The sequence below is a fragment of the Lottia gigantea genome (assembly GCF_000327385.1).
Source record: "Lottia gigantea unplaced genomic scaffold LOTGIsca_19, whole genome shotgun sequence".
Lineage (NCBI taxonomy): Eukaryota > Metazoa > Mollusca > Gastropoda > Lottiidae > Lottia > Lottia gigantea.
This window is the reverse complement of record NW_008708358.1, coordinates 1,814,990-1,830,374: the sequence shown is the minus strand read 5'-3', so window position 1 is coordinate 1,830,374 and position 15,385 is coordinate 1,814,990. Positions and strand designations below refer to the sequence as shown.

General features: G+C 31.4%; 1 protein-coding gene across 1 annotated transcript in view; it reads right to left on the bottom strand.

Annotated features, from left to right (window-relative positions):
• Positions 1–5,717: 5,717 nt before the first annotated feature.
• The window catches only part of LOTGIDRAFT_92820 (hypothetical protein), a gene marked incomplete at both ends in the record, with an annotated part of 30,127 nt that continues 20,459 nt past the window's right edge, over positions 5,718–15,385 (bottom strand). The window contains 3 exons of the mRNA XM_009052632.1: positions 5,718–5,743; positions 6,646–6,860; positions 9,978–10,189. Of these exons, the coding sequence (XP_009050880.1) occupies positions 5,718–5,743; positions 6,646–6,860; positions 9,978–10,189 (453 nt within the window). The remainder of the gene's footprint in view (positions 5,744–6,645; positions 6,861–9,977; positions 10,190–15,385) is intronic.

Genomic DNA, 15,385 nt, shown 5'->3' with positions numbered 1-15,385 from the left:
GAAAGTTCCTGGTATCCCTATCATTAGGGTGACTTCAATTCTCAAAATAAATTATGGTGCATGCCGTAAAATTTTTCTTCTACTAAAATATTGTTCAATATATATTCCTTAAAAGAAATATCAAATGTAAAAGCTCTAATAATTTAGCTCTAATTCCATGTCACATACAATTTACAAAGTATCATTCTGAATGCAAGTACAGTACTAAATAAACAATGTGGACTCTCTGAAAGGGATGCCAAGCTTAGAAGCTATTTGAAGTTCATTACAGATACTTTACGTAAGGAAATTCACACTAACATTCAAATATAATCTGAAAACACATATTCGATGACTTAATCAAGGCATTTTTCACATCTCCAAATACACACAGATAAAACACGAGAAAATATTGCTTAAAATAATTGCTGTTACATGAATACAATAGAACTGGTGACTGGTTTAAGAGTTCATGCCTCATAATGCCCATTTATAATTTGACTGAGCACTTGTGATGCTTTTTTTAATATTCAAATTTTTTTGAAAAATCATAAATTATAAACTTTGAGGACAGATGGTGGCCCGTATTAGTTTTCTTCAAATCAAAAATCATAAATTTTGATATTTCTTACAATAAACCGTCCATTAATCGTTCATGAACCCTTTGTTAAGTTCAAGTAAATGTGTTGCATAGTGTAATATGCAGGTGATTGTGAAAGGGAAGGAGGAGGGAGTGCACCTACTGTAGTAGGTGGGGGTGGGGTAGTTGAGTAAATAAGGTCACACACTTTATATTAACATCTATAGATAATGGCACTAAATGTTATCAATCCAAATGCCTTAAAGAAAAATCATCAAATTTATAACTATGCCCAATTAAGGCTTGAAGATTCAAGAACACAACTTTTTAGCTTCAGGTTTTAAAACCATATCTAATCATTAATTAATCTGTCTTACACACCAAAGGTTTGCACATACAATTTCTAAAAATTGTAGTTATTTTCATTTTCTCATACACCACTTGAAAATCAGCCATATTGCTCAGCATCTTAACACCCAAGTAGAGCCCTTAGATAGATATTAGCAATCTTATTATATACTCAGTTTGTAAAATTGAAGTTTGGTTAGTTCAGCCTACCTAGATCTAGTATACCAACCAACAAGTCAATATCTGACTTTTAACAAACAATTTTTATCATCTTGGGTAACTTTATCTCTCGAATCTTGGCATACCATCATCATCAACACAATCTCTTCACAGCTTTGCTTTTCCACAACCATAAAGACAAACCACAGTCAACCAACTTAAACAACCTTATTTCGAGGTGGCTCCGAATTTCTGAGCATCCTTCATTAACTGAGGATACAGCTGAGCTGGGGAAATTAGAATCTGAGGCGTAGCTGTGTTCAACTGTCCAAATAACCCGACTTGTTGACGCATCATCTCTTCATAAGCTGCTAACTGGGCAGCGTTAGCTTGGAATTGAGCTGCGTAAAGTTGCTGTAATTGTAAGGGAGTTGCAGTTGTAGCGAGGTTGGTGGGTGAATGCTGGGAAAGATATGCATATTGAAATGCTGGGTGGACGGCAGCATTAAATATGTCATTACTGGAACTAATTACAGGAACATTGGACGGTGTAACAGCTTGTTCCTGGAATTAAAAAGAAGTCTTGGATTACTTTCGGGTAACATTTTTCTACCATATGCCATGGCATTGTAAATCTGTTAGTTTGGATAAATCAGTGATGCTCAGTGACTTTGCAACGAAGGTTTTGGTTTCAAATACAAGTCTTCAAACTCTTTGTCTATTTAGACAATGTACTCAGAATTGAAATGGAGTTTTAGGTCCTATTTTCCCGCATCTGATGGAGCTAATGAAGACAAGCAATGCCATGAGCGATGAATAAGCCTACTCGATTTCCCACGGTCAAGGGAACTATAATGTGCACAGCCTGTATCACACAGGGCCTTGGTTTATTGTCCATCCAAATGACTAGACACTCTAATACCTAAATTGAAAACAAACAAAATGGTGGAGTATGATCTGGAAAAGTACTCACCTTTACTCTAGGTTTGGATTTATCATTGGGTGTAACAGATCTGTCTGTAGATTTGGTTGACATGAGGCTTTCTGACAGCGAGCGGGAACGATTGGCTATATGACTTTGTAATGACCTTGACACATGACTTTTTGAAGATATCTTTCCTGACTGTGTTGAATGTAGAGGCTTACTGGCATGTGTTGAAGAACGTTTATCTTGGTCCAATTTCTGTAGGGTTTTCATACTAAAGTCAAATGGTTCGTCACTTCCACTGTTATTTTGAGATTTAACAGTGTGAGCACTACGTGGCACTTCAAGTCTTTGCCGTTTGGGCGTTTCAGGTTTAGAACTAAAGCTTGGGGACATAATATCCGACACGGAATAGGATCTTTTATGATTTGAATGAGCTGGAACTGATGTTGACATATAGGGTATATGAGGATGGCCTGTTGGTAAGGTGGGACTTGTTAAGCCTCCAGGATGCACAACTGAAGAGTTCTTAGCTTGAGGTGTTCGCGATTTATCGGCAGATCGCGGTGAAGGGATAACTGAGTGAGCGAAAAGCTGAGAGGCAGCTAAAGGGTAGCCATTAGCATAAAAAGCACTAGAAGTAGGGGTCAAAGGTGAGGAAGTTGAAGGCGTGGCATTAGGTTTTAGATGTTTTGGAGCTGTACGATAAGCAAGGGGAGATAATATACTAGTTTTCTGACGGATGGTTGGTATTTCTAACACACTTGGGTTTTCAGATTTCACTTGTAAACTCTGGGACACCATATTGGTAGACTGATTCATCCAGTCTTGTTTACTGTTTTCACTTTTAGCAGAAACGTTATCCAGTAAGTTCTTGACAGTTTGTCTTTGTGCTTTCTTTACCTTTAAAAAACAAAATCATAAGTCAATAAAATATGGCTATAACACACCAAATTTAAAAAAAATGCACACAGCGCCCCAACAGCCATTATCATATGACATCCTTGGTTAGATTTCATGTTAAATTGTGTCCCTTTGAAAGAGAATTTAGTGTTGTGTCCATCAAATTTTAAAAGAAAAAGAACATAACCGAGGCCAAAAAAATAAAAAATCACTTAATTCAATACCTTTTCTTTATGGTTTTGTTTTCTAATTTCATTCCATTGTCTTTCTTTAGCTTCTCCTCCAACTTGATTTACGATCTGTAATTTCTGCTAGAAACAGATTCAGAATAACATTAAACTGCAGCAAACTATATACGCATTCTATAGTAAGGTATTTTCTGTTCACTTATGAATGGATAGTCTGTATTCCCAATGGCCAAATCTACTAGTTCTGTTTGGATTTGAACAGAACTAGAACAATCATTGAAACAGGTAGAACTGCCACAGAGAAAGTTGACTAATTCAGCATCATTTTGTATAATCTATATACTATATAATTGTGATTATTATGCGCACCTATTTTAACCTCAACTAAATATGAAGAAATCTCTGTAAATTTTTTGTCACTGTCCGTAATCCGTGCATCAAGCTGGCAAGCTCTTTTTGAGGGATGAAGAACTACACTACATAAAGGTGCGGGCACACGAGCGGTCTTGGTCGGATACTTTTGTTGCCGAATAGAGTCTTGTCTTGAGTTTCAACGACTGGCACAGACAAACGGTCGTCGATAATCACATGCGGAGCATACAGTTGAAGGAAAAGGAATCTGATTGGATGACGACTTTCTATCTTGCAGACGATAAAACTATCGAAGAGTATTATAAATCCTGTCGGCGACACGATAATCTTGTTGTGGAAGCCTGGGCACACACAAGATTTTACACAAGATTCGAGTCGGAGACAAAAATCTCATGTACCCGCACTTTCAGCAAATAAACGGTAGTTAATAATGTTTCATATTGGTAGATATAACTTACTTGTTGAGAGGCAATAATAGCTTGAATCTGTTCTTTTTCTTGTTTACTTTCAATTTTATCTTTCACTTTATTAATCAGAGCTTTCTTTTCTTTATGGCTACCTTTAATTGTTTTCATATATTTCTCATAGGGCAGCAGAAGTCTGAAAATATTCAAATGAATTTATAATTAATTGATATATACTCATATTTTGATGTTCTTTCTTTAATGTGTCTTCTTCTGTCTACAAAATTTTCATTCAATGCCATTTACTGATCTCCATTAAGAAAAATTCACGCATAATTTTGGCAGATAATGAGGATTTCAAGAAAATAAGTTAATACGGCAAGTAAGGTGAACAAAATTCCATCGAATGTTTCAGTTAAAACATGGGATGAGACTAGGTTATGATCACAAATGCAAGAGCTAGTATAAGAAGCCTTCATTACTTGAAATCAAATACTAAATTCTCCTTACTTTTCATAATGGCGTCTGGTACAGGTGGCAGCACTAGTACTTCCTGGATTACCACCTAACTTATCATATAGAAACTTCCATAATCTTTTCTTCGTTACTGCTTCATATCCTCCAAACTTCTCTGCGTATTTATAAAAAACATACAAATCCACTGAAATAATACAATTAACAACCCTCAGAATATTTGACTTCTTTTCTAAAAACCCTGACTTCTCAATAAGTTATGACTGATAACAATAATATGAGAAGGAAAATTCTATTTCAATTTTTAATTCATATATCATTTCCGCCAAGTTTGATTGATTAAGCAGTTAAATTATAAACAAGTTTTTTTAAATAAGTTTTGAATAAAGGAAATTGAAAAAGGAAAATTTTAAAAAGATTTATTGATGTTTACTTCAAAAGAAATTATTATGAAAAGTGAAAAACAATTTTTTGTCTAACTCTTTTGCACTTTGTTGATCATACCATTGGGTAATGAAGTCACACATAAATTGTGTGTTCAATAAGGTGAAAAAAGTTTTAGTACACCCAAAAAAACTGTCAAATAGAGACTTTGTGGGAATACAAACATCTTGTTGGAAAAATTTCATGATAAGGACCTGTGAAAATATTATTTATTCCTTGACACATTGACAATTTAACAGAATAAGAGATCAAGATTACCGTCAATGACAAGAAAAACAATAAAGACTTACACTGTCGAAAACCTAAAGATGGAATCCTCTCTATAGGTGTGTTACGATTTCTCATGAATTTATGTAGAGCTATGAGGAAACACTGTTCAGCTTCTGTCGTCTTATTCTTCTCAAAGAATGAACAGCCTTGTGACTGAAAACAATTCAAAATTATCATATGTTAATTTATTCTTAATTACTTGGTGCAGTCTGCCAGTGACATCAGGTGTTCAAGAACAGTAAGAAGTACAAGACTCTACAGCACAGTATTGCTTGGTTGTGGCGAACAAATGGTGGTTGTTGATTCTAATCTTTGTCAGTCTGGAGAGTATAATCCAAAAAAAACAGATAAGAAGTTCATTCAATGCACTTGCCTCATTTACACTTTACACTATTGATATGGCTTCTTAAATACATGGATTGTGTTGACTGAGTGAAGACTGATATCAGGTGTTCAGCCTCTAATTTCATTTCAAAATCGAAGGTCGTACATGATATGATCCCCAAAAGATCAAGAAACATTCTCATAGGAAATATTAAAGAGTTACCTACCCTAGTTTTGTGTGGTGAAGGTTTTAACAATGGAGAATCTGAATAAAGAGCTTTATCCGTCAGCCCGTTACTGCTGTCAGAGTCATGTGATGACTGTTTCCCTAGTGATAACTTCTTCTTACGAGGTCTGCCCTTTAAACTTGGTGCTGAAAAATGAAGAAACAAAATTTTCATACAAAAATCAAAGTACAATGGTTGGTTGGAAGAAAATCTCAAAAGAAAATGTGTGCACATACTCAGTAATTAAATGGTTTTTATGTCCCATTTTTCTGCAACTTTTTTGATTTTATCACAGATCCAAAACCTTACACAGTTGCAAGAAGACTCTACGAAAGAGGAAACTAAAGTCTCCAAATCCAGAACATACATCAGATTCCATAGAAGAGTCAAAATAAACAGGATTTATGACAAAAGTTCAAGGTCACCCTGAGTTGAGCTTAATATGGAATCAGCATATGAAATATTGTGTTGCAGTAAAGTTATGAGCCTGCAGGGTTCAACAAGATACAAGTATATACATGACTATAGATCTAAGAGTCATAATTAGGTAACATGCTCCTAGCTCTATGGTAATATCAAAATAATATAAAATATACAGAAATATTACTATTTTGATAAAAAGTCATGTCTGCACACTGTTGATTGTACATGGGGGCTTTGCATTTGGTCCCCTACAGATGCTTGGTCATGGATTAGCATGAGCTCAAGCTTGATTTCCCCTTTGGCTTTTTGTATGTAATAACCATGTTCTGGCTCCTTTGTAGAGACCCAATTGGAAAAAAGGTTATCTCACAGGTTTTTTAATTTTAAAGATATACTGCAATATCTAGGTCCAATATTGTCCAGCACCATCAATGTCAATGACCATTTGAATGAAAAAAAAGCCCAAGTACTAATGATGGGAATCGAAGAACAAAACTTGAAATGCCAAATTACATATTGGCGATACATCCATAGTAGCTAATGAACGTTTCATATGAGGAAGTATATCAATTATATGTGAGGAAGTATTTCATAATGAAAGTGGTATCAGGTGTTTAATACTTACCTAAATGATCACACCTGATTTCTAACTCGTCTAAATCAGAACTATAAAACGTATCTAAACAATACACGACACGACAATTCCTAGATTTGGTTGAAAATCCTCCAAGAGCACAAACTAAGGTGTGCTTTAACCATTTGTCTTGAACTCCTTCCAGGCGTTTCAGAGCTGTTCGGAATCGACAATACTGGGGATAACTTCTGATTACAACTTGGGATCTTTCTGATTCTGAAAAATATGAAAGGCATCAGACATGAAATTTCATAAAGAACGTCATTAGCTATGTGGAATTTTCAAAATGGTTGCAAAATTTTGTCAGAGTGGCATCTGGTATTCCAGTGTGAGCCTGATTTCTGCCTTGCCTTCTGGTAGGCCTTGAATTTTCTGTGGTCCATAACCATCTTGGCCCACAATACAAGACCTACTAATTGTACTAATACTTGTAATTCACATGTCTTTAAAATAAACAAATATTACATTAAATGATCAAAATAAATAGACGACATATTTTGATCTTAATTCAAAACACATAAAATATGTCAGTTTAACCATTTGATCACATTTGACATTTCTATTTCTCTAGTTAAATAAACTAATGAAATAGCTAGACACAAATTTATCAGAATATTAACTTCAGATATGTATTCAATTCAGTTTTAACAATTAACAATGATGAGCGAATATTTCAAACATAAGAGACTTCAACTTATTAAAATTAAAGAGCTGAATCAATTATTACATCATATAAAATTAAAATAAATTTAAAAAGACATTTAATAATAAAATTCATTTCCTCTCAAAATTTAAAAATTTCTTCAGACAATATATAATCAATATATTAATACTGGAGAGATGAATTATCAATTTAACAACATCATATCAAATTTTGATTAAATTTTGGACGAACTTCCTATGCGTTCAAACCTTTCAAAGTTCATGGTGAAAAAAGACGAGGCATCCTGCCCGATGTGGTGTACCATGCCAGATTATCATTAGAGTGGAAAAATGGAGAAACAAATACACAAGGTATGTGTTAAAAAAATCTTCTACAATATAGATAATCCAGTATTGGACTACACACTTACATTCTACTTGCATCTTACAACATCAATCAAATATAATAAATAGGTAAAATATTCTGTCTGAAACCACCCAAAATGAAGGAAAATTCTGAACAAGAAGTTCATTTTTAAAATTGTCTATTTTCACCCAAAAAACTAACCACTAAATTGATCTACCTCAAAATTATCAGACATAAATAATTACTAATATATTCTGTTGGAGGTAACCCAAAATGAAGTAATATTTCAAAACAAGCAATTCATTTCTAATAATTCTGCACATATATATATATATATATCTTTCCACCAAAAACAATGATCACTTAATACCTCAAAATCATCAGATAACACACAATAAAAATCCTCCTATTATTTCATAAGCTAAATCAATAAACCTGTATTCAACAATCCGCAAAGAATGAATATTTCAAAATAAGAAAAGTCATGACAATATCGAAATAGAAATTAAAAATAGAAAGGAAAATAGAATTATGCTAATAAGAGCTACCTTTAATAACAATAGGTCTGTTTTGACGTAGAATATTTTAATAATAGAAACTGATTTTAACTGAATCAATAATATCTGATTTTACAATACTCAATTTATTTCTAATACAATATAATATACTACTTTTATTTTATCTTTTCATTTTATAAGAACTATTTTATTATGAACTATGTTCCATGCTTGGAATATTCTGAGAGTGTCCTCCTCATAAATGTTAAAAGTCTCATGTCAATAGCTCTTTTATTTTGTAATTTCTAAAACAGTATATAATAATAAGCATTAATGTATATATAATTTGTCCATCACTTCTTATCATTATGTGCCTGAGGACGATGGGGGAAACTGTCTGAGGACCACGGGGGAAACACGTCGAAATATTGCATAAAAATTTAACCAGTGATTGTTGTTCCATAAAGCTGTGTCTAATTGTACTCACAATTGCTAAATGACATTCAAAAACAGTAATATATTTATCTTTTTCTTTATATTATATTACTTTTTATAAGAATTATCATATGGTATGTTCCTGGCTTGTAATAATTTGAGTGTGTCCAACTACTAAATTTTTAAATTCCAAGTACAATTTCAAATAGTTCTTTATTTTGTAATATATATAGCAATTTAAACACCTCTATTTCTCAATTTCTCTATACATTCAAATAAACTACTAAAATACATAAACTATCAGTTTCAAATTATTGGTGCATCAAGTCAATTTTTTTAAATCCAAGTTTTATGTCAAAACAAACATTTTTAATCAGTTAAAATCGATAGTACTTCTCTAATCTCAATTACTATTTATTGTTTTATATAGCCAACAAATGACCTTGAAACTGGTAGATTGATTATTTTACAAAATACTCAGCCTCCAATTTCAGATTTACTTCTAAACAGTTCTAATAGTTGAATGAAACCAGACAATGGGAAATCAAATCATAAAGGTTATTATTTGGTAATTCCTTCAAATCAATTATTAATTTAACTATTTCAGGAACTCGATTTCCATTTTTTCCAAAAAAACAAATAGCTGATATTGAAAAATCGAATATGAATTTGTTAAAAAAAAAGATCATATTTTTAGTCCTCGTGGTGATATATTTTTTATGTCAGTATGACAAAGTTCACTAGGATATAATTAACGTTATCTAATCAGAATGCTGTAAGGAAAACATGGAAAATTATGCCCATTCCAAATGTCAATAGTAGCTTGTGTCACCATGACATAGAGTAATATAGGAATATATCCAATTATTTTATATATCTTAGTGAATTTCTAAGTTTGTTTGAGATTCAGAAGACTGGAATAAATATAGCAGGCTTATATTGTTGATAAACCACAGTTAATAAAATTATCTTTATATTAATTGAAATATGAATATAGGAATATCAATTTTAAATATAGACTGTTTGTGAGTTATATCTTATGCAGAACCAGCAGTGACTGAAGAACTATGGCGGGCACTGCCTTTGGGAGGGGGGTTTGAACATACATGACATTTGGTATCCAGTTTCCTGTTTGATCGGATTACAGGATTATTGATGCATTAAAGCAATTTTGAGCGCAATAATCTTAATCTTTCAGCAAAAACAGAAGAATGCAATACACAAAATAATGGTTTGGACATATTTTGCCGTTTTTACTGCATTCCAGTATCAAAACTTCTGAGATACAAAAAAGGTGGTTATAGAAGTTAAGGTATTAGACACAGTATGTAATAGCTTGATATTGTGATAATAAAGGTTGTATAGAAAAGGTGATATATAACTGCTCTAATTTTTTAATATTTGATTCATTCTCACCTGTTGTAAGATCTCTAATCATAGATAAGATAGGTTTATTCTCACCTGTAGTATCACCATTACTAGTAGTATCATAAGGTACAGGATAACCCACTGTCCATTCTATATTATACTGTATCATTGGTATCAAGTCAGGTAGTTTTAATATCATTTTATGGTGCAGGGCCAATATCTCATCCTGGAAATAAAAAAAAAAAATGGCATAAGAATCTAACCTTCTTCATCCTTTCAACTTTGACTTAATTTCTATTAGGTGGATACTTATTCATTAAGAATTTCTCAATCATGTGACATTTTGACTGACAGGTTTGGCCAGGACCACCATCAGTTTGGTTTGTGAAAGAAGAACGGTTAAGGGAAGAGGTTCACATTGGCTACAGACGCAAGAAAGAAAAAATTATTCAGACATGACTGGTGGATAAAATGAAAATCAGCATCCCTGACTAAAAACAATCCTACTATCTGTTGTTTACTAGACTGATATAAACTTTTATCTGGTAATAACCTTGAAGATGATGAATACAGATACAGTTTTTATCTGTAAATAGTACTAGAGAGGGATCAAACCTGGATAATATTACATGGATTTCAATCAAATATTTTCACTGGTAAAATAGTGCTCAATACACCGATATAAAAAAAGACAGCGATATTATAATATTAAAACAGAACGTCAAAAAACATGTTGTCACTCAGAGTTTCACGCTATGCGATGTTCAGACAGCTCGGAAGAGCGCATAGCATGAAACTCTGATTAACAGCAACATGTTTTAATATCTTTTAATATTAACTAAGGATTTTATCAGATACTGTACATAACACTATGGAATAATTCAAACAAAAACATGCCCTGTCACTTTGATCATTTGGTGGAATTTATGGCCTCACTACAGAGGGGCTGGGGGTGGCCACCCATATGTAATATACAATTTTGCTGTGACACTTAATGAAGATTGCTCTACTCTTAAGCCAATTAGAAAATAGAAAATAAAGTTAGAAATAGGAAGTAAAGAGACAACTCTACTCTTGAATTCATCATAAATATAAAACATTGTATAGAGAATAGGGGAAGCAAAAAAATCAATGAAATAAAATTAATGAGAGAATTTTCTGATGAATTGAAAGTTATAGAGTAACACATGGTTTCTCTTTACATATAATCAATGGTAAACATCTACACTCATAATACATAATAAATATTGCTTGTTTATTTAAGGATAAGGGGGTGAAACTGACTCTCGGAACCACTGGCACTGGCATCAAATTTTTCTTTTCCTGAGGAAGATTATTTAGGGTCTTAGAGCAACATCTATAGGCTACCCTAGTTGAGTAAGGCAATGGTCAACTCATCATACTATACACAATGGTTTCTTTAGGGTGTTTGGGATGGGGGTGGAGCAAAGGTTGCTTCATGCCTCCCCCTTCCTAAGCCACCCTAATTTCTAATCATTGAGTTCTTTCTTAAATCCTAGCGCAATTTGCTCAACTAAACAATTCTTTGCCTGAAAAAACTAATGATAAATAGAAACACCCCTGGAAAATCATTATAATAAATCAGTCTGAATGAAATGTTAAATACCAATTAACTGGTATTAAACTAGTATTATTGTGCCTGGAAGATCTGTATAGAGGTATATATACAGACAATAGGCTAGAGATGTACTATTATTTACTATAAAGATAGGTTATAATAACTCATGGTACATACTCTATATATTACTCTTGTATATAATGAATTATATTATTATTCTGCCTGGAAGATCTTTATAGAGGTATATATACAGACAATAGGCTATACAGATAGGTTATAATAACTCATGGTATATACTCTATATATTACTCTTGTATATTATTATACAGTTTTATAATGAATTATATTATTATTCTGTCTGGAAGATCTTTATAGAGGTATATATACAGACAATAGGCTATACAGATAGGTTATAATAACTCATGGTATATACTCTATATATTACTCTTGTATATTATTATACAGTTTTATAATGAATTATATTATTATTCTGTCTGGAAGATCTTTATAGAGGTATATATACAGACAATAGGCTATACAGATAGGTTATAATAACTCATGGTATATACTCTATATATTACTCTTGTATATTATTATACAGTTTTATAATGAATTATATTATTATTCTGTCTGGAAGATCTTTATAGAGGTATATATACAGACAATAGGCTATACAGATAGGTTATAATAACTCATGGTATATACTCTATATATTACTCTTGTATATTATTATACAGTTTTATAATAAATTATATTATTATGTATTAACACTAATAGAGCAATACAAGAGATTTAGGACTATGTAATACTTGTATCTAGTAATACACATACATTGATTACAGTCGAACTATTTTTCTCCCGATCAAGGATATTTTTGTTGCTATCTAGCTTAGCACATTCTAAGCTGTTACATGTACAGAAACACAGTTATCTGGCACATGCTGAAAATAGTACTATCATAATTGTACTTTATTATACATTTTCATCATAAAATTTATCCCATTTAAACAAAGATCAATATGTTTTGATATGTAGGTATGGTATTAAAATATTGAGAAAAAATTAATAGCTAATAAAAACTAAGATACAAGACCAGGAGAAAACAATATATAAATACTAAATAGAAAGAATAAAAGAAGGTAAAATAATCAATTGTACAAGAAAATTGTACTATTGTAAAGGAAACAAATGAAAGGAAAAAAAAATAGATCTTAATGATTTGAATTGGTTTGAAGCCTCCTACTTTCAAAAAAATTGAAAAATCATATATTTTGATCTTCAGAATTAGAACTGGTTTGAAGCTGTGTACTTTAGTAAAAAATGCAAGAATAACATATTTTGATGTGAATAAAAGATAAATTATAAGATTATTAAATAAATAATGTAGAAATAATAGAAGTGGACTATAGAACGAGTTAGAAATCAATATATTATCAGAGTACAGATTGTTGGAAGGTCAAACTTGACATCATTTACATCATTATAATAGAGAATACATATTGCATATTACTGATTCATCAACAAAGCTTAAATCATTGTTACAGAGAATACATATGGCATATTACTGATTCAAAGCTTAAATCATTATTACAGAGAATACATATTACATATTACTGATTCAAAGCTTAAATCATTATTACAGAGAATACATATTGCATATTACTGATTCAAAGCTTAAATCATTATTACAGAGAATACATATGGCATATTACTGATTCAAAGCTTAAATCATTATTACAGAGAATACATATGGCATATTACTGATTCAAAGCTTAAATCATTATTACAGAGAATACATATGGCATATTACTGATTCAAAGCTTAAATCATTATTACACAGAATACATATTGCATATAACTGATTCATCAACAAAGCTTAAATCATTATTACACAGAATACATATTGCATATTACTGATTCATCAACAAAGCTTAAATCATTATTACACAGAAGACATATTACATATAACTGATTCATCAACAAAGCTTACATCATTATTACAGAGAATACATATTACATATAACTGATTCATCAACAAAGCTTAAATCATTATTACACAGAAGACATATTGCATATAACTGATTCATCAACAAAGCTTAAATCATTATTACAGAGAATACATATTGCATATTACTGATTCAAAGCTTAAATCATTATTACACAGAATACATATTGCATATAACTGATTCATCAACAAAGCTTACATCATTATTACACAGAATACATATTACATATAACTGATTCATCAACAAAGCTTAAATCATTATTACAGAGAATACATATTGCATATTACTGATTCATCAACAAAGCTTACATCATTATTACACAGAATACATATTACATATAACTGATTCATCAACAAAGCTTACATCATTATTACAAAGAATACATATAACTGATTCATCAACAAAGCTTAAATCATTATTACACAGAAGACATATTACATATAACTGATTCATCAACAAAGCTTAAATCATTATTACACAGAAGACATATTACATATAACTGATTCATCAACAAAGCTTAAATCATTATTACACAGAAGACATATTACATATAACTGATTCATCAACAAAGCTTAAATCATTATTACACAGAAGACATATTGCATATAACTGATTCATCAACAAAGCTTAAATCATTATTGTATATACCCACCCTTGTTGATGAATCAGTAATATGTGATGTATATTCTGTATATATATATATAGCCCTAACAAGCCTCAAATACAGAAATAATTACATAATGCTAAAGGCTTGAAATGAAGTCAAATAACATGAATTTCACAGTACAATTCTATTCAATAAATCAAAATCCAGGAAAAATACAGAATCTATCACATCAATTTTAACATATGAACCTTAACATTCGTGAACATTGCTTTAACCCTGTGCCAGTGCTTTCTGTTGGATAGTAACTTGTTAAATTCAACCACCCTAATCTTTAATCATCAATTTATAATCAAATTTAAAAATCACATAACAACTATTCCTCCATACAATTATTATTATAGATCATCTTATTAATTTTATAATCATTTTTATATAATTATCAGTTGTGTCATACAATTGCTTCAAAACAAGATTAAAATTGATCAAGAAATACATATAGATTGAGAAGCCATGTAATACACTGTACCAGTTCCAAATGTCATGTTATGTTTATTTTGAAGGTTATACAGTAAAACTGGATTATTTGTAAACATTATAATGAAATTTGGGGGAACAGAAAATATTATGAAATGTAAAACATCATTGTTGTTTATTTGAGTTTAGAAATGTTATGCATCAATGATATTCAATCTAATTGAAAATATCAATAAAGCATTATAAGGTGACAAATAGTTGATAGAACCAATCGCATAGCTGAGTGAGGTGTGGGTGTGGAGGAAAAGTGAGCTTGTTCTGCCTACCAATAGACAAGCAATATATCTATGCACATCTGGATGCAATTCAATAAATACTAACAGTCTGCTCTTCAGGTAACATTGTTATTTAAAGGGATGGGTACACTATTTTTTTGATTAATCATGCTTTAATCTAAGAAACGTGAATTTGTTTTAGCTAAGCCATTCAGTAAGAGTGTTCACAGCTCACCCTCAAAATTTAAGCCTTCAAAACCATGTATGTCCAGAATTATTCGCATTTGAAAGTTAAAAAGACGAGTCGTCTTTCCTTGAGACACTGTCATATATAGAAAAGGCATCTATAGAAAGAGGAAAAGAAATTCCTAGTTTTGGATATTTTTGAAGGGATTATGTGATTTTTCGTACAATTCTAGTACTTTAGAAGACTATTTCACATATATTCAAGACTCAAATCAACCCCCCAAAACGGCCCATT